Source organism: Caloenas nicobarica, chromosome 3 (genome assembly GCF_036013445.1).
Source record: "Caloenas nicobarica isolate bCalNic1 chromosome 3, bCalNic1.hap1, whole genome shotgun sequence".
NCBI lineage: Eukaryota > Metazoa > Chordata > Aves > Columbiformes > Columbidae > Caloenas > Caloenas nicobarica.
This window is the reverse complement of record NC_088247.1, coordinates 928,690-952,276: the sequence shown is the minus strand read 5'-3', so window position 1 is coordinate 952,276 and position 23,587 is coordinate 928,690. Positions and strand designations below refer to the sequence as shown.

Genomic DNA, 23,587 nt, shown 5'->3' with positions numbered 1-23,587 from the left:
CGTCCCGTCCCCGCGGAGGGCCCGGCGGCCGGTCGCCCTTCCTGCCCACCCACCCGCTTCCTCGGCGCCGGCGCTGGGAACAGGCGCTGCCTTTCTGCCGCTCCCCCCTCCGCTGGGCCCCTGCCAAGGCCGCTGCTCCGCCGGGAGCCCCACAGCCCCGCGCCAGCCCCGCCGCCTCGCTCGCTGCCGGGGGGACGCCAGCGGGGCCTCGGCCATGCGCTGGCTGTGCCAGGGACATGTGCCCGTGCTGGGGACCCGCACCCATAGAGGGACAGGGACCCTGATGCACCGCAGCCCTGGCAGAGCCTCGTGCCGACCCCAGTTCTGCAGCACCAGTGGCAGCTCCAAACCCCGGGGGTCACGGCCAAGCCTGGGGGGACACGGGATGGGGCACCCCCAGGCCATGTCCCCTTTGCCAGGGGGAAGGTGCCGGGAGAGTTGCTGCCATCCACAGCACCGCCCATGGAGCCACCAGCCCAGGGGACATCCTGCTGCTGAGCCCTGGCCTGGCACGGTTTGGCACAGCGTGGTTTGGCACTGCACGGCACAGCACAACTCAGCATGGCACAGCACACCACGGGATGGCACCGTATGGCAGAGCATGGCTCACTGACACCCGTGACACCCCGTGACACCCGGCCTCGCACGCCTGGCTCACAGAGGAGCCGGTTACCGGCACCGGGCAGGGCTCCCCTGCTGCCCGTCCCAGCCCTGGCACAGACAGGCCTGCCTGCAGCAGGCAGCAGCATCTCCTCCTGCCCCGCTGCCTGCTCCTGCCCGTCCTCTGCCCCGCAGAGCCCCCGATAGGGTCCCCGGGCTGAGCTCCCCGCCCCACGGACACGCTGGGAAGGGCAGGTGGCTCCTCGGTGCCCAGAGCCCGCTGGCCCCACGTCGAGCCCCCCGTGCTGTCGAGCTGTGTCCCCAGGCAGGGCCCACGTCCTGGCCCCAGGCCGAGGTGGGTGCTCAGCACCCTCCTGCAGCACATCTGCCCGCTGGGTCCCTGCCAGCAGGAGCGTGGGGACCCTTGCGGGGTCCCCAAGGAGCCAGCCCGCTCCGCAGGGTCCCGGTGATGCGCACCAGCTCCCCTCCACGCCGGTGCAGTGCCCCCAGCAGGGGCTGCCGCAGGCGCGGGCACCGCGGGGCTCCCAGCGGGAAGGCTATTTTTGGCAGCTCACACCCAGCCGGGGCTCTCCCGGCCTCCTGGCAGTGCCCGCGGGGTTGCCAGCTCCCTGGCTTGGCAGCAGGAGCTGCCGGCCGGGTCAGCGCCGCGCACGGGCAGGTGCGGCGGGCAGGAGCATGCAGCCAGACAGGATGGGCACCGCTGCCAGCCGGCCGGGGGTGCCCGGTGCTGCGGCACCACTGCCACCCTGCTCTGGACCCACCGTGCCAGGGGGCACTCCTGGGGCTGCCAGCTCCGATGGCCAGAGACCTCCTGGTTCCCAGGCTCCGACTGTTCCTGACGACTTTCCCCAGTTGTTCCCGTGCCAGCATTGTTCTTCCACCGAAACGGCTCTCCCCGCCCCGGCACGTACCTCCCGCCCCGCCGGATTTACAGCTGGCGCTCGGAGCCGCCCGCTCCCCCATCGGCTCCCGGCCCTGTCGTGCCCCATCAAACCCCCGCCCGTCCCAGGCGACACCGGGCCGGCCTCCCCGGCCCTGCCGCCACCACGGCCGGGATCGGACAGGCAGGGGATCCGGAATCCGGACACGTCCAAGAGCAGGATTAACCCTTTCTGCAGCCAGAAACCTTGGCAAAACGGTTTTGCAACCCTCTGGCAGCGAAGCTGCCCTGGCGGGGACAGGGGACAGGGACACTGCCCAAGCCCTGCCTGTGCCTGGCCCAGGATGACCATGTACCTTCCCTCCGGAGGAACCTCTGCTCCTCCAAACACCGCATTCACGGTGGCACCGGCAGCCGATAGCGCAGTGTCCCAGCAGTCGGCGGGGAGGAAGCCACCATCGCTCCACAACCAGCACCATGATGCACCACGCGCCACCAACTCCACGAGAGCCCTGGCCCTGTGTGCCCTCTCCTGGTGACCCCCAGAACCAGCTGCCACCCAAAGTCCTGAGCACCCCGTCACCCCACAGCCCCTCTCTGCAGGCACAGCAGCCAGTGAGCACCGCGCTGCCCTCCTGTGCCGGCCCCCGGGAGCTCGCCGAGCCCCACACACATCGGAGCAGGCATCGCCTGCGCGGCAGGAGCTGGGGAAGCTGGGGGGACTTGGCCCTGCGTCCCCACATCTGCCTTGTTAGTGCAGCTGCTGGACTGGGCAGCTTCGCGGTGGGGACACGGGGGTGCCGGACTCAGAGAGCAAATGCGCGGCAGGGCCTCGACCGAAGCCGCAGCAAGGGGAGCGCTGCTCCCGCCAGGCACAGGAGGGGCTCGCCAGGGGCCGCGGGCGGCACAGGGGGCTGGGGAGGGGGACGCTCCCGTCCAGCCGCTCCGCTGCCCTCGGGCTCTGCTCCTGGCTAGAGGCTGCTGGGCCGCAATGAGCAGGGGCGGTGGGCCAGCCCGCGGCATGCCCGGAGCTGTAGTCTGCCACCAGTGCAGCACATTCACTGGGGCAGGACAGCCCCATGCGGGGACACCCCGCTGCCCCCGGCCCCCGCACCCGCTGGCTCACCTGGGCATGCTTGCGCTTCCGCCCAGGCCGCCCGGCTTTCCTCATGGGCGTCCCCGGCTCCTGCTTCTCCTCCTTGCTCTGGTTCTCCTCAGGCTCCTCTTCCCCCTGCGAGCCGGAGACAGAGAGGACGGTTACGGCGCCGGCCCCAGGGCCAGGCAGCGCGAGGTCCTGGGCACGGCTCCGCTCCTGCTCAGCGCTGGGAACGCCGGCACCACGGCTGCACCGCAGAGAGCCGTGTGTGGCTGGGCGCCTGGCTGGCGACTGAGGAGCACTGCCGGCATCACCGGGCCAGCAGCCCCCGGAGCACCATTAGAACAGTAATGGCGGCTCCTGCCAGCGCTTGGGCAGCGGTGCGAGCTGCCGTGGAGCCGGGCACCATCGCCGGGAGAGCCCTCCTGCACCGTGTCCCTGTGCCACGGCCGGCTCGGAGGGACAAGCCTGCTGCCATGGCCCACCAGAGCCCTGCGCGTGTGGGTCTGGGGGCTCCTGCATCGCGGCACCGCAGGGTGGGCCTGCAGGGAGCCGGGCAGCTCCCTGGGGACACAGGCAGGCAGCGGGAGCCCGGCTGCCCTCGGAGCAGTCACCACGCTGCCCCAGCGCGGGCGCTTCGGGACCCCACACACCCTCTCCGCGCTCTGCCCCGGAGCAGCTGCCAGCGCCCTGTCCCCCTCCCCGTGTCCCGAGGCCCACGCACCGGCACGGGCGGCACGGCAGGAACGCGGCCCCGGGAATGAACCTGCTCCCCGCGCGGGACCGCGGCAGCGCCCGAGGACCGCAGCGTGCCGGGGGCCCCGCTCCCACTCAAGGGGCTCGCGCCCGGTGCCGCGGCACGGGGGGGACGCGCGTGCGGGGCGAGGGCTGCGCGGGGCCCCGGCGTGTCCCGCGGCGGCAGCGGGGCTGGTTTCACCTGAGCCCCAGAAGCTCCCGCGGCGGCGGCCGAGGCAGGAAGAGGCCGCGGAGGGGGAGCGGGGAAAGAGGAGGCCGGCGGGGGCTGGCGAGGGGGAGGCCGGGGAGGGGATGCGGCTGGCAGCCAGACTGCGCCGCATCCAGCTGCAGCCGCGGCCCCGCAGGCACGGCGGGCGCCAGCCCCACCGCAGTCCTGCCCACCCCACCGTGGTCCTGCCCGCCGCTGCCTGCCGGCCCTGGGGCTCGGGTGGCCGCAGGCGGCACTGCCCCATGGGGTCCAGCTCAAAGCTCCTGGAGGGTCAGGATGTGCTGTGCCCCACGGCTGCTGTGCGCCACGGCTGCAGCCCCCCAGACCAGCTCCCTCCTAAGCCCGGTGTCCCCCTTGCTGCCGTCTCCCCCTGCCACGGGCCATACCTGTGGGATCACGTGGGAGCCACGTGCTGGTTTGCCCTCAGCCGCCATGGTGGCCACTGGGACCGCGCTGTCCCCAGCCCCATCACTGCGTGTCACTCCCTGTGCGCGGGGCAGCCCCCGGCCCCCCGCACCGACCCCGCGCCCCAGCAGCCCCGCAGTGACCGTGCCCAGCTCTGGCACCCAGGGGCTCATGCCTGGGCCCAGCCCCGCTCCCCATGCGGCCCCAGGTGCAAAGTTTTGGGACGGGTCCAAGGACGGTGTCAGGATCACAGTTCCAGCTCTGTCCCGGCACAGGATCCAAATGGGGTCCCCAGGGCGGGGGGTTCCTGCTCCCCTGAGTCCCTCAGCTCTCCTGGCCGGGGTGGAGTAGGGACCGGCGCTTGCCCGGGGCTGCGTGCAGTGAGCTCAGGCACGGCAGCCCTGCGCCAAACACAGCCGGCACACGCCAGGCACTGGGCACAAGCCGCTCCGAACCATCTCCTGCCGCCCAGCTGAAACCAGCCCCAGGATTCTCCATATCATAGAATCATCGAATTATAGGATGGCTTGGGTAGGATAAAGCTCCCCCAGTGCCCCCCCTGCCATGGGCAGGGACATCTGCACCAGCTCAGGTTGCTCAGAGCCCCGTCCAGCCTGGCCTGGGATGTCTCCAGGGATGCTTCAGCCACCACCTCTCTGGCCAACCTGGGCCAGGCTCCCACCACCCTCAGCACAAACAATTTCTTCCTCATGTCCAGCCTGAATCTCCCTCCTTTAGTTTAAAACCATCACCCCTTGTCCTGTCACTACAGGCCCTGCTTAAAAGTCTGTCCCCATCCTTGTGGACACTCTCCCTGTCCCCCTGGGGAAGCATGTCCCCGAGCCGTGGAGGAGCCACAGGACAGGTGGGGAGCAGGAGGGGACGGTGAGCTCAGCCTCCCCAGGACACGGCCCCGCAGGCCCCTGCACCCCCTGGCACCAGCGCTGCTCAGGGGGAGCAGAGCGGAGACCCCTGGCCGTGGCCACAGGGACCCCCCATGCCAAATCGTGCGGCGCCGCGTGGTGTCCCAGCGGGAGCTGTCCCCCTCCCGCAGCGCTGGGGTGGCCCCGTATCTGTGTCCCCATGGTGAGGCTGTGCTTTGTGCAGCCCCACGGGGAAATGATACGGCCTGGCAGCATCCCGTGGGTGCTGGCAAGGGGAGGGGCCTCTGAGGGGGTCTCTATGGGGTTCCCAGGCAATGCTGGTGCTCAGGGCTCCGTTCTGCTCCTCGTGCCGCTGCACATGCCTGGCACATGAAACATCAATGGGGCACCGGCCCCGGGGACACCGCAGCGGGGGCGCAGCGGGGGTCCCCGCTGCAGGGACAAGGAGCTGTCCCCAGCACACACGGGCACAAGGCGAGCTCCCTGTGAGCCATCCCCACTGCTGCGAACGCAGGGCAGCCCTGCCGTGGGGCTCCTGTGTCACCGAGCTGGGGGACACGGGGCCCTGGGCAGCACCGGGGACCCCATGGGGCACGGCTGGTCTCCCACACGTGGGGCAGGTGCAGGAGGAGCCGGGATACAGCCTGGGCAGGGCTGGGGCAAACGGCTGCGAGGGGGACCCGCAGCCCCTCACTTGGAGCGGAGTCATCTCCCCGTGAACTGCCCGGCTTCCCCTCTGCCGGGGCTGGGGCTGCACGGCACGGCCCCGATGCGCTGCGCTCCTGCACCGCTGCCAGGCAACAACCCAAGAGGGAAAGCACCGTGAGGAGCCAAGCTGCTGCATGACGCAGTGCTGGCTGCGCGGCACAGCACCGGGTCCCAGCGCCGGCTGCACTGGGAGCCCCGGGCAGTGGGGGGAACCAGGCTGGGGGGCAGGAGAAGGCGGGGGCAGAGACCCCTCTTGCATGGGAGCTGGAACTCAGCCTCGCCAGGTTGGTGCCAAGGGTGGCACCGGTGTGACCCACGGTGCCATGGGTGTTGGGGTACAGCCACATCCAGCCCCACAGGCAGCGCGCGTCCCTTCGGCAGAGGTGACCTCCATGTGTGGCCACGGGGGAGGCGATGCCGCATCCCAGCGGGGTCAGGCCAGGACAGCACTCGGCTGGGCGAGCTTGTGGCACAGCACGCTCGCTGCTGGCCCACGCGGGTCACTGGCACCCCAGGGACCAGCACCAGTCCTGCTTTTGAGGGTGAGCCGGGCTGCACCGCACGTGTCAGTTTCTCCCCCTGTGCCACGGCCCCGCACCCCACTCTCCAAGCTGGCTCTGCCATGCATCTCCAGAACTGCACCAAAACACAAGGTGGGCTCCGCGCCCGCCTCCTGGGGCTCCTGGTACCAGTGACTGGGTGGGCTTGGCCGCACGCACCTGCTGTGGTGTAACCTGCCACAGGGGACAGTGGGGGACCAACCAACCGACCCCAGGGTTACTCGCCATCCCGGCTGTGCCAAGAATGCACTGGGCACTCCCCAACGGGGCAGCCCCGCCAGCAGCCAGGAGCGATGGCCGGAGGGCCGGGTGTGCTGGCGTGGGGAGCAGCCAGGTCTGACGCGGTGCGGGAAGCACGGCACGGCCGAGCCAGCCCAGACGAACTCGGCTGACCCTGACCCCGCGCTGCCCGCGGCGGGACGGCATCCAGCTGGCCGCGGCCCCGGTCCCCACGCCTCGACCAGGGCAGGTCCGGCCCCCACGCCTGCCGTGACGCTTCTCTCGGCAGGAGCAGCAACGCCTTTGCTGGCACCAGCCACACCGGCCTGGCATGTCCTTGTGTGGCGGGGACACCCGGGAGCACCGCGGACACAGTCACAGCCTGCCCCCCATCCCAGTCAGGCCCCCCAAACCCAGCGCAGCCCCAGGGGGGAGCGGGCCTGGCACCAGGGCTCCAGCCTGGTGTTGGTGAGGCTGGGGCCACCGCTCAATGGAAGCCCCGTGTCCCCCTCCTGCTGCCCCACAGCCCAGGACACGCACCTGCCACCCACCCAGAGCCGGGGCAGCCGCAGGGACACCCCCACGCCGCCATCGTGGCAGCCCCCTCCCCACAGCCGGGCTTGCCCCAGCCCTGGCCACCGCCGGGAGGTGACAGCAGGTCTGCGCTTCCCCGTCCCCTCCCCGCGCTCCCGCACTGCCAGGAATAGCTCAATCCGTGCTAATCCCGGCCGTGGCTCAGGGCTCCCCACCACTGCGAGGGGGGAGCGGGGCTGGTGGGGCAGAGAGGACCCCGCACCCCCTTTTCCCACATGCCTGCCAGCCTGGAGCACACCGGACCCCCGGAGCCCACCCTTGCCCTGGTACCAGCAGGAGCGACGCCAAGCCCAGTGATGGGGATGGCCACAGCGCGGGCAGGTCCCCTGGCAGCCCCCCGCTTGCCGAGAGCCGGCAGAGCCGTGGCGGTCCCTACCTTGTGCGCGTCGGGCGCCTCGCGGTCCGGAGCGGGGCTGCTGGCGTCAAGGGTCCCGCTGGATGGCATGGTGGGGCGCGAGGGCGGGTGCCTGCGACTGTCACCTCTTCAGCACCAAAGCGGCCCGCGCCGCCGCCACGCTCCGGCTCTCTGCGCCGAGGAGGGGTCCAGAGCCTTCACCCACCGCAGCGGCCTCCCCTGCGTCCCGCCGCCTGCCTGGATCCTCCTGCCCCTGCGGGAAGTGGAGAGAGCTGGGGTGAGGGGGAGCACCGGCCTCGCCGCCCCCCGCACCGCGCCCCGGCCCCGGCAATTATTAACACACCACAACCTTGACTCGGTGGGGCTGGGCTGGGCAGCAGCTCCGGCATTGCCCCCGGGAGGTGGCCGAGCCTCGGCTCCCACCAGCTGTGGGGCGCAGGGCGTGGGGTGCAGCAGTGTGGGGTGCAGGGGCTGGGGTGCAGCAGTGTGGGGTGCAGGGGGTGCAGGGTGTAGCAGTGCGGGGTGCAGGGTGTGGGGTGCAGCAGTGCGGGGCACAGGGTGCGTGGTGCAGGTGCAGCAGTGTGTGGTGCATGATGCAGGGTGGGGTGTGCAGTGCACGGTGTGGGGTGCAATATGCAGGGCGGAGGATGCAGGGTGAGGGGTGCAGGGTGTGGGTCGTGGGGTGCAGGGTGCATGGCGTGGGGTGCAGGGTGTGGGGTGTCTGGTGCACAGCGTGGGGTGCACAGCATGGGGTAAGCTGCAGGGTGCAGGGTGCGTGCTGTGGAGTGCACGGTGTGGGGTGTGCAGTTTGGGCTGCAGGGTGAGGGGTGCAGGGTGCAGGTTGAGGGGTGCATGTTCTGGTGTGCGAGGGGCAGGGTGAGGGTGCAGGGTGGGGGTGCAGGGTGAGGGGTGGGGGTGCAGGGTGGGGGTGCAGGGTGGGGGGTGGGGGTGCAGGGTGAGGGGTGGGGGTGAAGGGTGAGGGGTGCAGGGTGAGGGTGCAGGGTGGAGATGCAGGGTGAGGGGTGGGGGTGCAGGGTGAGGGGTGTAGGGTGAGGGGTGCAGGGTGAGGGGTGAGGGTGCAGGGTGGAGATGCAGGGTGAGGGGTGGGGGTGAAGGGTGAGGGGTGCAGGGTGAGGGGTGCAGGGTGGGGGTGCAGGGTGGGGGGTGCATGTTCTGGTGTGCGAGGTGCAGGGTGAGGGGTGCAGGGTGGGGGGTGCCGGGTCAGGGGTGGGGGTGCATGGTGGCGGTGCAGGGTGAGGGGTGCAGGGTGGGGGTGCAGGGTGAGGGGTGCAGGGTGCGGGGTGCAGGGTGCAGGGTGCGGGGTGCAGGGTGAGGGGTGCAGGGTGCAGGGTGGGGGGTGCAGGGTGGGGGGTGCAGGGTGCAGGGTGAGGGGTGCAGGGTGCGGGGTGCAGGGTGCAGGGTGGGGGTGCAGGGTGGGGGGTGCAGGGTGGGGGGTGCAGGGTGGGGGGTGGGGGGTGGGGGGTGCAGGGTGCGGGGTGGGGTGTGCAGGGTGCGTGGTGCAGGGTGGGGGGTGCAGGGTGCGGGGTGCAGGGTGCAGGGTGGGGGGTGCAGGGTGAGGGGTGCAGGGTGAGGGGTGCGGGGTGCGGGGTGCAGGGTGGGGGGTGCAGGGTGGGGGGTGCGGGGTGAGGGGTGCGGGGTGAGGGGTGCGGGGTGCAGGGTGCGAGGTGCAGGGTGAGGGGTGCAGGGTGAGGGGTGCAGGGTGAGGGGTGCAGGGTGCGGGGTGCGGGGTCCAGGGTGCAGGGTGAGGGGTGCAGGGTGCGGGGTGAGGGGTGCAGGGTGAGGGGTGCAGGGTGAGGGGTGCGGGGTGCAGGGTGGGGGGTGCAGGGTGGGGGGTGCGGGGTGCAGGGTGAGGGGTGCGGGGTGCAGGGTGCGAGGTGCAGGGTGAGGGGTGCAGGGTGCAGGGTGAGGGGTGCAGGGTGAGGGGTGCAGGGTGAGGGGTGCAGGGTGGGGGTGCGGGCGCAGGCAGGGCCCCGCGGGGCTGCGGCGCAGGCGTCAGCCCCGGCACCTGTTGCTATGGCAAACGCTGCATTAGCCATGGCCGAGGCTGCTGTTGCCTTTGGCACCGGCGCTGCAATTTGTTTCTAGAGCTTTCCAGCCGCAGCCGTTCCCAGCCGCGGGGCGGGGGGCTGCGGGCGGGCAGGGCCGCTGCCAGTGCCGCTGCACAGCCCGCACCCCCCGGCCCGCCTGCCCGCCCGGGGCTGCCCGGGGGCGGGGGGGCCCGCGGGCACCGGGACCCTCGGGCTGGGGGGAGCGAGATGGAGGGGGGGCTCGGCTGTCCCTGCCCTGGGGCCCGAGGGGGGCGTGGGCAGGGGGTGCGGGCTGGGGGGCGAGGGGGGCGGGGGGTGGGGGCGTGGGGTGCAGGCTGGGGTGTGGGGTGCAGGCTGGGGTATGGGGTGCGGGCTGGGGTGTGGGGTGCAGGCTGGGGTGTGGGGTGTAGGTTGGGGTGCAGGCTGGGGTGTGGGGTGCGGGCTGGGGTGTGGGGTGCAGGCTGGGGTGTGGGGTGCAGGCTGGAGTGCAGGCTGGGGTGTGGGGTGCAGGTCGGGGTGCAGGGTCCACCCCGCGCAGCGCGGTGCCAGCCGGTGGGATGCAGGGAAGGGCTGCCCCGTCCCCCTCCTTCGCCAGCTGGGGGTGCCAGGGGGAGGCTCCGTCCCCGTCCCCATCCCGGGGCACCGGCCCTGCCAGCCCTGTGCCGCGCAGGGCCTGCCCGCACCCGCTCCCCGCGGAGCCCTTCGCCCCTGGCCCGGCACGCTCAGCCCTGTGCCGGCACTGCGGTGCCCCTTGGTGAGGGGCCGGCACCGAGCACCCACACGCCATCGCTTCAGGCACCCATCTCACAGCTGCACCGGGGCCGGCACCACAGCACGCTGCTCGGCACAGCACGGCACGCGTTCGGCACCGCACCTCGGCCCCGTGTCCCCCCCGCCAGGTGCTGCTCATGGGCCTGGGGCTGGTGGTGCCCCCGGCCCTGCCCGTGCCCCCGCAGCCCCCGCCCCGCTGCGCCTCGGCAAAGCCCCGGCTGCGGGCACCAGAGGACACGTGCCGCTTGGAACCACCCGGGGACACCCTGGCTGCACCCAGGCACCTCCGCGGCAGGGCAGCCCCGGCCCCCCCGGCGGGCACCCCCGTGCCCAGAGGCACCAGGGTGCTGGTGTCCCCGGTGTCCCCGGCATCTCCAGCTCCCGCTGCCCAGCGGGTCCTGCCTGCACGTCCCCACAGCCCTAGAAAGTGGCACAGGCAGCTCCAGCCCCCCAGCCTGGCCCCCCTCAACCAGGGTCCCTCCAGCGGCCCTGGGGGCGGGTGAGCCCCCCCGGCATCGCCGGTGCCTGGGGAGCGCAGCCGCAGCCGCCCCGCTTGGCGCTGCCGAAGGGCCAGCTCGGGCTTTGATTCGCTTCCAGCAAACATGGTCTCCAAACGCACTAAAAATAGTTGGGCTGCGGAGAAACCCCGCGGCAGCCCCGGCCGGCGGCCGCCGAACAAAGCTGGGGAGCAGCCGGCGGCCCCCCGGCCCCCCCAGCCCCACCGCGGGGTACCCGCGGGTATCGCCGCGGCCCCGGCGCCGTCCCCGCTCTCCCGCGCTCTTACCCAGCCGGGGCTCGCCCACCGCGGCACGATGGGACGGGACGGGGGCTGTGGCACCGTGTCCCCCCGTTAGGCCGCCAAGAGCCTCCTCCGGCAGCACCGGGGCATCCCCTCGCCGATGCGGCGGTGGCGGTGGGGGGACAGACCTTGGTCCGGCGCTCGCCGCCGAAGCGCGGGGAGGGACTCGCCGCCGTCCCTGCTGCCTCCCTATTTAACCGCTCGGGCTGACCTTACGGCTGACGGCGAGCGGGGGAACCGGCAGCCCCAGCCCGCGCCTGCCGCTCCCGCACGGCAGGGCCCCGGCGAGTCACGCTCGCCGCTCGGCAGAGGCGTTTCAAAGTAGGTTACCTGCGCTGGATGGATGAGACACGCGGCGTTGAGGGAAAGGGAGAAAAAAAAAAAAAAAAAAGGAAAAAACCCGCCTTTTTTATATTTAGGGACCTCGCCAGCTCCCGCCGTTGCTGTGCCGCAGCCGGGAACCCGCAGAAACCCAAACGGCCATTTTAGGTGATGGCGAACGGGGTCCCCCACAGCCCCGGTGCTGGCGGCTGGTGACACCTTCACCGCAGCCCCCCCCTCCTGTCCCAACGTGACCCCGCGTGCAGCGTCCCCCGGCGCAGTGACACCCACCGGGGTTGGACGGGGTCCCTCGCGTGCCTTCGGCGGTGGGGACGCACGAGGGACCCCGTCCAAACGCCTCTCCCGTGACAAGTGCCGCAGCGTATTATTATTGTTGTTGTCACTTTGAGTCACCGCCACCCCCAGGCAGCCGCGCTCCTCCTCCTCCTCCTCCTCCTCCCTCCCAGCGCCGAGGAAGAAGTTCAGGATTGACTCAGAGGGGCCGGGAGCTGCGGCCGTGAGTCACCCCCGCCCCCTGAGCCCCCCACACCTGACTCACGGGGGGCGCTCCCCCCAGGCCCCCCGCGCCGGGGGTGCTGCTGGCAGGGGCACCCGGGGACGGGTGGGTGTCCCTGGAGGCCCAAAATTCCTGCGAGCGGCAGCAGCTCCGCTGCGACCGCCTCCGACAGATGGTTGAGCCGAAACCACCGTCGCGGGCAGAGCGTTGACCTCATCCCCCGTAATTATCACTTACGAGCTAAATATTTGGCCATGCTGCTCGGGGCGCACGTGGCGGGCAGGGAAGCGGCCGCTCTCACCGCAGCCGCTGGGAACCGCTGCCGCGGCCTGACGGGGTGTCAACGGGACGAGGCGCAGGCAGCACGTGCCCTCTGCTCCCCAAAACAGAGCGGGGCGGACGAGGACCCCTGGGTTGGTTGGCACCACCAAACTGGCCTCATGCTGCACCCTGGGGAGCAACACACTGCACCACACTGTACCGCATCGTACTGCACCCCAGGTCAGTGCACTGCACAACACTGCACCCCAAGGAACAACGCACGGCCCCGCACCGCGCGGCCACGCCACAAGCAAACCGCCACCCCGGCTGCAGCCGCAACCAGCGCCAGATCCCACACAGCAGGAGCACCTGCGAGGGCCGAGGTCACACAAAACCACCCACGGGACGGGGTGGGGACATGTGGGGGGGCCCCCAGTACCAGGCCATGGTGGTGGCACACAGGGGAGCCCCCAGCACCGGGACATGGTGGTGGCACACGGGGGAGCCCCCAGCACCAGGCCATGGTGGTGGCACACAGGGAGCCCCCAGCACCAGGACATGGTGGTGGCACACAGGGAGCCCCCAGCACCGGGACATGGTGGTGGCACACGGGGGAGCCCCCAGCACCAGGCCATGGTGGTGGCACACAGGGAGCCCCCAGCACCGGGACATGGTGGTGGCACACGGGGAGCCCCCAGCACCGGGACATGGTGGTGGCACACGGGGGAGCCCCCAGCACCGGGACATGGTGGTGGCACACGGGGGAGCCCCCAGCACCGGGACATGGTGGTGGCACACGGGGGAGCCCCCAGCACCGGGACATGGTGGTGGCACACGGGGGAGCCCCCAGCACCGGGACATGGTGGTGGCACACGGGGGAGCCCCCAGCACCGGGACATGGAGCTGTTTTGCAGGCGGGACGGTGCCAACCCGGCAGGTTGATGAAGGAGCCGCGGCCGAGCTCCCGGAGTGCCGGGAACACTGCGCCGCAAGAGCCGAGGAGCTCAGCGTGCTCAGCTTATCGGGGAAAAAAAAGGCCAAGAGATGACGTGATCACGGTGAGCAAGTGCTGCTGCGGCAGAGCCCCCGGCACCGCGGAAAGCCTCCAGCTGGCAGAGGAGCAGGGCCGGGAGCAGAGCCGGGACGATCCAAACCAGCAATCAGGTACGAGCTTTGAACTGGGGAGGGTGGTTAACCGCGGGAACAGGCCCAACCGGCGGCGGCCGCTCCCGTGCGTGCCGAGCCCCGCGGCGGGAGCGCGGTGGGGAAGCGGGACGGCGGCTCCGCTCGATACCCCTCCTGGCCCCGGTTTGCCCGGTGTGACCTTGGCAGTCCCTGCCCCACGCCGGCGGCACCGGTCAGAGTTCGGATGGTGTTAAAAACCACCGCGCGGTCTCCAGGGCGAGCAGGTTCCTGCAGCAAAGCGGAGCAGACGACACCTCCATCCCCGCCAAACCGCACGCCCAAACACCGCTGGCTCCTCCCGAGGAGCCGCCGGGGCACGTGTGTGCTTGGCACACGCGTGTCCTGGCGCACGCACACGTGTGCCGGCGGTTACCTGGCAAGCCCACGCGCTGTCCCCGGCGGGCGCTGCAGGGAGCCGCACGCCCACTAATGGCACAGCCTGCCCGGGACAGGCAGGGGCGCAGGCAGGGACGCAGGCAGGGCTGTGGGAAGGCGCAGGCAGGGATGCGCAGATGTGCCGTCCTAAAAACACCCGTACGAAAAACACCACCTGAGGGTGCCCGAGCAGCCGCCCTGGCCCGGGCCGGGAAGCGGCGCGGTGGCCCCACGGCAGCCCCGGCGAAGCAGCGGCCGCCACCGGATTTGAGGCACAGACGTCGCCCGCGGCAGCAGCTCGCGGTCACGCAGGCAGCCGGGGCAAGGCCTGGGCCACAGCTTTGGCGAGCAGCGCAGGCACCGGCATCCCGCCTTTCCTCGAGAGGCGGCGGGCACTGCGTGTCACCAAAAGAGGCTCCGCTGGGAAGTTTCGAGCTGACTCAGCACGAAAGGCCAGAGCAGGCGCGGGAGCTGCCGGGAGCAGCCGCCGGGTACGACAACATCCACTCCTGCCGGCTCCCCGTGGCCACCGGCTTCGAGGGCTTCGCTCGCAGCTGATGCGGGTGCCCCGGTCGGGTGTCCCTGCCGGGGTGGGCGAGGGGCGCAGCCCCTGGGCAGGACGCGGGCACCCACCGTCACCGCCAGCTCCTGCCGCCGCGCACTCGGCGCAGCAGCGCGAGCACCGAACGCCAATCCCGTGGTGACACCGTCTACGTCACACAAAGGGAAGAAATAAAGAAAGAGGAACTGAGCGAAAAGGAAAATTTCATTTGCCCACAGGTTCGCGCACACGAACACATGAAAGCAAGGGGGGGAGAGAAAAAATAGAGAGAGAGGAAAGGGGGAAGCGAGCGGGCGGCCCAGCTGCATTGCCAACGGGACCGGGGGAGCCAGGCAGTGGGCAGGCAGCAGGGCATGGGCCAGTGCGGGCAGCAGGGCAGGCAGGCAGCGGTCGGAGCAGGCAGCAGACAGCAAGGCAAGCAGGCAGCAGGCAGGGATTGGGGCAGGCAGCAGAGCAGGCAGCGGGCAGGGATGAGGACAGCGGGCAGCAGAGCAGAGATGAGGGCAGCAGGCAGGCAGCAGGCAGGGATGAGGGCAGCAGGCAGGGATGAGGGCAGCAGGCAGGCAGCAGACAGTGGGCAGGGATGAGGACAGCGGGCAGGGATGAGGGCAGTGGGCAGGCAGCGGGCAGAGATGAGGGCAGGGATGAGGGCAGTGGGCAGGCAGCGGGCAGGGATGAGGGCAGGGATGAGGGCAGGGATGAGGGCAGTGGGCAGGCAGCGGGCAGGGATGAGGGCAGGGATGAGGGCAGCAGGCAGGGATGAGGGCAGCGGGCAGGGATGAGGGCAGCAGGCAGGCAGCAGACAGTGGGCAGGCAGGCAGCGGGCAGGGATGAGGGCAGCAGGCAGCCCTGCCAGGCCTGTGCCCCACGCCGCCCCCTCCCCGGCCGGGGCTGCGGCTCTCGCGCTGCCCACGGGAGGGGATTTTTTTTGGGTGCACAAAATAAAAGTTTCCGCAGCGCCAGCCCGGGGCAGCTCCGCTGCGGCCCGCCGGAGGGCAGCGCCGGGCCGGGGCTGCGGGCACCCCCGCTCTTCCGCAGCCGGGGCGGGGGTCTCGGCCCGGGGGTCTCCGCTGCCGGGCGATGGGCCGGGGCTGGGGGCGGACACACGGCGGTGACACCCCCGGGCGGCCTCGCAGCCCCGGAGCGGCCCGGGGCCCCGCGCTGCCCTTCAGCCGCCCGGCGCGGCGCTCAAGGACACGGCGGCGCCGCGGGGAACGGGCCCGCGGGCCCGCGCCGCCACCCCCGCCCGCCGAGCGGGCCCGGGCCGGGAGCGGGGGTGGCCGCGGGGCCGGGGGGGGCGAGCGGGCCCGGCCCGGCGGGAGGCGGCCCGGCCGCTGCCATGTTTTCCTGCTCGGCGCTGCAACCCCGGCCCGGCCCGGCCCGGCCCCGCCGCAGCCCCCGCCCGCCGCCGCGACGCCCCCGGGCCGGGGAGGGGGACGCGGGACCGGGCCGGGGGTGTCCGGGCGCGGGGCGCGGGGCCGCCCGCCGGGCTCCGCGGGTCGGGCCGAGCCGAACCGAGCTGAGCCGAGCGGAGCCGAACCGACCCCAACAGAGCCGAACCGAACCGAGCCGAGCCGAGCGGTGCCGAACCGAGCCGAGCGCTGCCGAGCCCAGCCGAGCCGAGGCGGGGGGTGCCGAGCGGGGGGCGCCCCGTCCCGGGGGTCCGCGGGGGCCACCCGTGTCCGCGCTGCCGCGGGGCCCTTACCTGGGCCGGTGCGGGCCCGGCGCGCCGAGCCGTGCCGAGCCGTGCCGAGCCGTGCCGAGCCGTGCCGAGCCGCCGCCGCTGCGCTGCCCGGCCAGGCCTCCTCCCGCAGCGCCGCCGCCTCCACTGCAGCACCGAGCCGCGCCGCCCGCCCGCCGCGCGGTCCTAGCGCCCGCCGGGCCGCGCTGAGCGCAGCCCAGCCCCGCCGCGCCGGGCCCAGCCCAGCCGGGCCGAGCCGAGCCGGGCCGGACCGGCGCTGCGGCAGGCGGTGTCGGCATGGGCTGTGCTCGTGGCTCAGCTGGGACGGGCCTGTCCGGGCAAGGCTGGGCCTTGCTGAGCCCCGCTAAGCCAAGCCGTGCCAAGCCAGGCTGTGCCGTGCCAAGCCGTGCCGTGCTGTGCCAAGCCAGACCATGCTGGACCAAGCCAAACCAGGCTGGGTGATGCAGTGCCAAGCTGAGCCGAGCTGAACCAGGCTGGGCCAGACGGGGTTGAGCCAATGCTGGCCATGCAGCGCTGAGCCAGGCCAGACCACAGTCAGCCAACCCACGCTGGACCAGGCCAAGAAAAGGCAAACTGGGCTGTGCCATGTCATGTTGGACTAAACTGGGCTGGGCCAAACTGGGCTGGGCCAAGCTGAGCCAAGCCCAACAGTCCCGTGCGGTGCTGGGCCAGAGCCACCCTGAGCTGGGCTGAGCCCAGCATCGCTGGAGCACTCTGGGTGATGCCGGGCAGATCCCAGCAGTGCCACGCCGAGCCAAGCTGTGCCAGCCCATGCCGGCAGTGCCAAGCTGTGCCAGGTAGTGCCATGGCGAGCTGAGGAGTGCGAGGCTGTGCAGTGCCAAGCTGTGCCATGCAGTGCTGGGCCATGCAGTGCTGAGTCACGCGTGCCGAGCCGTGCCATGTGATGCCATGCTATAAAGGCGATTGCTGAGCCAAGTGGTTTCAGGCCATATCGGGCCGTGCAGGACCATGCAGTGGCGTGCAGTGCCAGCTGGGGCTGGGCTGTGCCGTGCCAAGTCATGCCACGTCCCGTGGTTGTGAACCATGCCGAGCCATGCTGCGCCATGCTGACAGCAGCCACGCTGGTCAGTGCCGGCTGTGCCATGCAGTGCTGTGCGGACCTGGCCCCTGCTCTGCGCTGCGCATCCTGCAGAGCTCAGCCATGGGCACCACCCACAGACACCGGAGCGAGTTGAGAGAAGGGAACGGAGCTGGTGAGGGGCTGGAGCACAAGTGTGATGGGAGCGGCTGAGGGAGCTGGGGGTTCAGCTGGAGAACAGGAGCTGAGGGGAGACCTTCTGATCTCTGACCTGCCTGAAAGGAGCTTGGAGCCAGGGGGGGTCGGGCTCTGCTCCCCAGGAACAAGCGCCAGGAGCAGAGGAAACGGCCTCAAGTTGCGCCAGGGGAGGTTGAGGTTGGATGTGGGGAACAATTTCTTCCCCAAAGGGCTGTGGGGCATTGGAACAGGCTGCCCAGGGCAGTGCTGGAGTCACCATCCCTGGAGGGGTTGGACAGACGGACATGAGGTTCTCAGGGACATGGGGTGAATGGTGGACTTGGCAGGGTTGTGTTAATGGCTGATGATCTTAAAGGTCTTTTCCAACAAAAATGCTTCAATGATTCTTTGATCCTGGCGCTGTCTCATGACAGGGACCCCCCCTGTGCCCTCCTGGGGTGCCCAAGCCCAGTGCCCCCACCCAGGTCTGGTCACACATCCCTCGGCTCAGCCTGGGGCACCCAGGGGTTTCTCTGGGACCTTCTGCTCGCTGGCCACCCCTGCCCCACACCCCAGCTCCCCGCAACAGCCCCGTGCTGGTGGGCTGGAGGGACACCCCGTGTTCCTCGCCCAGCCAGGGGCTGCCGGAGTGACACCAGGGCCGAGCAGGGACCAGAGCATCCTGGGGGCACCTTCCCCCATGGGGCAGTGGCGTGGCAAAGCCTGGAGAGGCTCAGAGCCTGGCGACGGGCACGCATGCACCTCGGAGGCTCGGGAAGCAGCCAAGGGATCCGCGGCCTCGGCCATTGGGGTGTCCGTGAGTGTGGTGATTTGTGAACGCACCAGAGCTTTCCCGGGGGCTGATTCGGGTTCCTGCAGCTCCAGCGGTGCCGTGGGTGCTGGGGGGGACTGGTGAGACGGGCACGGCTGGGACCAAACCCCAGCTGGCAGCAGCTTTGGGGGGAGACGGGCTCTGCCCTGTCCCGGCGGGGAAGCGCCCAAAGATCGGGGGCTTGCGGCTGGGCTACAAGGGCACTGGAGACTCCAGAAGAGCCATGGGCCAGCACTGCACTGGAGGAGGGGGGTTCTGGGAGCTGGGAGGAGGTTGCTGTGTCCCCTCAGCCATGGTGGGCACCCGGGGATGCCCATTGTGCCACCTCCGACGCCGCGCGCGCTGGGCACGGGCTGCACGCCGAAAGCGGCGCTGACGGGTGCTGAGGATGGGGTGACCGCGGGGGGAACCGCCTGCCCCAGGACCAGCCCAGCACCACCCGGATGGGTGTCCAGGATCCCAGGCTGCCACCGATGGGCCCCCCAGGGCACCCCCGGCAGCTCCCGGCTGCACTTCGGCAGCCCCGCTCCTGCCCCCGCTGTGCTGAGCCACCGCGCTCCACCGCGCCGGCCGTGGCCCCCAGAGGAGCCCTCCCCGCCGGGGACCCCGCGCCTGCGCTGCTGGAAGGCTCCTAGTGCACATGGGGGCACTGTAAAATAAGACATTAATTAATAATAATAATAATTAATGTTGCATTCCCCTGACTTAACAGGGCTGCCTCCTGTGCTGCCGCAGGGACGGCTGCTCCTCCCGGCTCCCTCCAGGAGCCCCGCGGGTACCGCTGGCCTGGGCTGGAAGGGGCAGCTGCCCCCGGCCCGGAGCTGCCCAGCCCTGCCCGGCCCCGCCGGCTGCCGGTACCTGCCTGAGTGCAGCCGGTGGCAGTGCCCGCTGTGCCCGCTCCATGCCGGCAGCACCAGACCTGGCACAAGCATTTGAACCAGGGTCCGGTTGCTGGCTGGGCTGGGGCTGCCATGGCCCCACCAAACCTCACGGGCACGGTCCCACGTGTTAGCAGCAGTGCCAGCAGCCGATGGCTGCATCCCCGATGGCAGGGCCCCAGCACCGCGCTGGGAGTCACCCGGCAGTGCGGCCAGAACCCGGCAGCGTGCCATCGCCGCGGCACTTCAGGTAAGGGCCCTGCCCAGCTCTCGGCTGTGCCAGCGTAGCCAGGGCCCGGTGGCAGCTCAGCGTGTGGGACCCCTGGCCAGCAGCCCCAGCGCACCAGCACAGTGAGCCTGGCCGGCTGAGCCGCGGTTCTGGTGCTGTGCCGGGCTGCTGGTTGAACCCCGGCTGCCGCCGGCCCCGGGTGCAGGCGAAGAGCCTCGCCGCGCTCACTGCGCTCTCCTCATGCCCGACCCACGAGCGCTGCCGCAGCTCTGCCCAGCAGAAGCCATTTCTGCAGCTGCTCCCAGCGCCCCAGGCTGCCCTGCGATCCAGCGACGATCTGGCTGGAGCAGCGTGTGCCGCGGTGATGGCAGCTGCCGTCCCCCCTCCCAGCAGGTCTCCTCCGGTGCGCTGCCGTGCCGAGCCACGGAGTGAAACCGCGGAGCCTTCGCTCCCCCGGCCAGCGTGACCGTGGCCCGATGCCCCGAGCCACCGCACCCGAGGCGGCTGTCCCAGCCACGCCTGCTGGCTGCTGGTTCGAGATGCTGGCACCAGCCGTGCCCCCTGCACCCCCTTCTCCATGGACACCCCGCACCGCAGCCATGGTGCGGGCTGTGCCGGGGCTTTCCCAGCCAGCTCCCGCAGCCACAGCGAGGGGTGTCGGCAATGCCGGTGTTGCCACCCTGCTTGGTTTGCTGCGACTGCTGCACGTACGCTCCTGCTCCTGGCTCCAGTGGAAGCTGCCACGCTGCAGGGTTTTTTTTCTGTGTTCTGAAGCTCCAGCCTAACTGCAGTGCTGCTTGGCACAGCCGCACTCGCACCCCGGCACAGCCGCGCTCACACCATGGCACAGCTGCCCTTGTGCCCTGGCACAGCCGCGCTCCCCACATGGCAGGTGACGGTGCCGTGGCTCTCGTGCCGTGTCGCTGGCCGGCAGCCAGCCCGGCAGCGCCTGGGCACGCACCGCTGCGGTGCAGCACGCGCTGCCCGTGCCGCTGGAGCAGGCAGTGTTGCCCACGGCACAGAGCGCCGGCAGCTCAGCCACAGAGCCCACTGCAGCGCCAGCGCGGCAGGTAGTGCCGTGGGGGGTGCATTGCCACACGGGGTGCTGCGGGCAGGGATGGGATGTGTGCGGGCAGGTACTTGTGCGGGCGGGTACGTGTGCAGGCAGCCCTGGCTCTGTGCGGTGCGTCGTGGCAGAGCTGCGGCTCCCGCAGGTATAGCTGCACCTATGGGGAGCTGGGTGTAGAATCCCACATTCCCAGAATCCCAGGCTGGCTGGGCTTGAAGGCACCTCTGGAGATCATCCGGTCCAACCCACCCGCTAACGCAGGGTCACCAGAGCAGATCATATAGGTCATATATCATATATGTCTGCCAGTAGGTGTGTCTGCCCGTAGGTTCATCTATAGATGGGTCTGTCTCCATATGGGAATATCTGCATCTAGGTGTAGCTGGAGGTACCTATACCTGCACATGGGTGCACGTGGGTACATCTGCATGTACTTATGGCTGTGGGTACCTATGGCCACGGGTACTTATGGCTGTGGGTACATATGGCTGGAAACCCACCAGCACCGCGCTCCCGGTGGGCTGGGGATGAGACAGGAAGGTTTCTCACCCCGCAGTGTTCCCCATGTTTTCCGCACGGTTCTGCCGCGGTGGGTGCTGGCAGCTGGGCTGCAGCCGGTGAAGCGGCGGCACCGGCAGCTCCCCTGGCACCTGGGCTGCAGGTGATGGGGTCGCTCCCCTGTCTGTCCATCCGTCCGGATGGTGGGTGCTGCTCATCACGGCGCTTCCCGCACCACTCACCCGCTGGGATGTTTCACGCTGTGCCGGCTCCTGCCAGCAGCTCCAGGATGGCAAACAGCCCTCACACCAAAACCAGAACCGATTTGATCCCTTTTGCTGTGAAACCCTCACGGAAAAGGAAAAGCTGATGCCAACAGCATTCACCGGGTCTTGCTGCCGCTTCCCCGGACCAGGCCGGGCACGGGGGGCCGGGCTGTAAGGTGGCCCCCGCGCCGGCCGTGCCAGCGGCACCGCAAATGTCCCCGCTGCATTGTCCCCGGTGCTCCCGGTATCGTCCCCCACGGTGTCCCCACTGCTCCTGGCGCCACCCCCCGTGTTGTCCTGTGCTCCCGCATTGTCTCCCACATTATCCCCAGTTCTGCCACTATCCCCGCGGCTCCCAGTGTCAGTCCCCACATTACCCTGCACCGGGGAGGGGAACTGCACCCCCAGAACCACCACCAGCGCGGGGGAACGGCCGAGCTCACCGCTCACCGCGGAGCTGGCCGGCTCTCTGCCTCCTGCACACACCAAACCCGGCACCTTCCCGGGGCCGCTCGGTCACCAAAAGCAGCAGCTGGCACCGGTGGGCAGGAAAGCGGCTTTAGTGCCAGTGGCCGGTGCCAGTGCTCAGCGCAGGGGATGCGGCGTTTGCCGAGGGAGAGGGAGGCTGGGTGTTCAGTGAGGAGCTGTGAAAGCTGGACAGAAAATGGGTCAGGGTGAGGGAAACATGAGGAAAAGGGGATTTAAACACCTGGGAACAGGCAAAATCCTGGCAGAGATGCGGGACCATCCCTGGGTACAACACCTACCCCCTGCCTGCCCCTGCCTCACCAGCTCTGTTTTTGCTAATAGCTGCAATTATCCCGGCTTAAATCCTGGCCTGACAGGCAGGGCCTGGCGCTGGAGGGCAGCGGCTCCCGGCCGGGCCTTTCCCGGCTGTAAATCTCCCACCTGTGGATGGTGCAGCTCGGCTGGGCTGCTGCCTGCACTGCTGCCCGCTCTGCTGCCTGCACCGCTGCCCGCACCGCTGCCTGCTCTGCTGCCTGCACCGCTGCCCGCTCTGCTGCCTGTACCTCTGCCTGCTCTGCTGCCTGTGCCTCTGCCCGCACCGCTGCCTGCACCGCTGCCCGCTCTGCTGCCTGTGCCTCTGCCCGCACCGCTGCCTGCTCTGCTGCCTGTGCCTCTGCCCGCACCGCTGCCTGCACCGCTGCCCGCTCTGCTGCCTGTGCCTCTGCCCGCACCGCTGCCTGCACCGCTGCCCGCTCTGCTGCCTGTGCCTCTGCCTGCACCTCTGCCTGCTCTGCTGCCTGTGCCTCTGCTCGCACCGCTGCCTGCTCTGCTGCCTGTGCCTCTGCCCGCACCGCTGCCTGCTCTGCTGCCTGCACCGCTGCCTGTGCCTCTGCCTGCTCTGCTGCCTGTGCCTCTGCCTGCTCTGCTGCCTGCACCGCTGCCCGCTCTGCTGCCTGTGCCTCTGCCCGCACCGCTGCCTGCTCTGCTGCGTGCTCTGCTGCCTGTGCCTCTGCCTGCTCTGCTGCCCGCACCGCTGCCCGCTCTGCTGCCTGTGCCTCTGCCCGCACCGCTGCCTGCTCTGCTGCGTGCTCTGCTGCCTGCACCGCTGCCTGCTCTGCTGCCCGCACCGCTGCCCGCTCGGCTGCCTGCACCGCTGCCTGCTCTGCTGCGTGCTCTGCTGCCTGCACCGCTGCCTGCTCTGCTGCCCGCACCGCTGCCCGCTCGGCTGCCTGCACCGCTGCCTGCTCTGCTGCCTGCACCGCTGCCCGCTCGGCTGCCTGCACCGCTGCCTGCTCTGCTGCCTGCACTGCTGCCTGCACCGCTGCCTGCTCTGCTGCCTGCACCGCTGCCTGCACCACTGCCTGTGCCTCTGCCTGCACTGCTGCCTGCCAGGATCATCCTGGCTGGCTGTGGTGCTCACCACACCGCCTGTGCCGCAGCCCTTGGCAGAGGTGGGTCCCCGGGGTCCCCCCGTTAGAGCAGCTGCCCCCCGGCAGCTCGGCCTCGTCACCGCGAGGAGCAGCGGCACCGCGTCCTGGTGACAGGTGCCATTTGATTCACCTCCCTCCAGGGACTCGGGGATTGGATTAATTAATCTCGCCAAGAGGGTGGGTGCCAAACGAAGCCGGTGACACACGGTCAGCCGGTTCGTCAGCGCTGCCGTGGGGGGAGAGCAGCTGGTCCTGCCTCGGCGTGGGGGAGCCTGCGGCGGGTGCCGGGCTGGTGCGCAGCTTTGCCTGGGTCTGGACGCCCGTCCCTTCCCTTCTCCAGGCCCCATTTTGCTGCATGGGGGTGACGTGGGGTGACGAGGGCAGCGGTGGCCGTGCCGGCAGGGAGGGACGCCCGGGACAAGGCAGGGCCACTGGTGGGGTCTTGTCTTTGCCCCCAGTCCCTGCCGATGCTGCCGGTCCGGCCACCACTGCACTTGGGGCAGCTCCTGCCGCTGCCTCCGCCCCATCGCCTCCTCGCTGGGGGGATTTGCTCCATTTTGAGGTCCCTCTGTCCGGGTCTGAGCACCCCCAGACGAAGCAAAGCCTGAGACCCCTGACCTGGGGCCCACCCCACGGCTCTGGCCGCACGGCTGCTGTGGGGATACAGGTGTGATGCCACCACGGCCAGAGGGACCCCAAGGGACATGGATAATGCCACCATGGCCAGAGGGACCCCAAGGGACACGGGTGCGATGCCACCATGGCCAGAGGGACCCCAAGGGACATGGGTGTGATGCCACCATGGCCAGAGGGACGTGGCGGTGGCCCGTCCCCAGGGACACACAGCGTGTGGCACATGGCAGCGGTGCGCGCA

At 70.6% G+C, this 23,587-nt stretch overlaps 1 protein-coding gene across 1 annotated transcript in view; it reads right to left on the bottom strand.

The window, feature by feature from the left end:
• Positions 1–15,942, bottom strand: part of DNMT3A (DNA methyltransferase 3 alpha) — a 47,978-nt gene extending 32,036 nt beyond the window's left edge. The window contains exons 1-3 of the mRNA XM_065632398.1: positions 15,831–15,942; positions 7,308–7,539; positions 2,628–2,732 (exon numbers count right to left, since the gene is read on the bottom strand). Coding sequence (XP_065488470.1) covers positions 2,628–2,732; positions 7,308–7,376 — 174 coding nt within the window. The 5' untranslated portion in view covers positions 7,377–7,539; positions 15,831–15,942. The remainder of the gene's footprint in view (positions 1–2,627; positions 2,733–7,307; positions 7,540–15,830) is intronic.
• Positions 15,943–23,587: the final 7,645 nt, after the last annotated feature.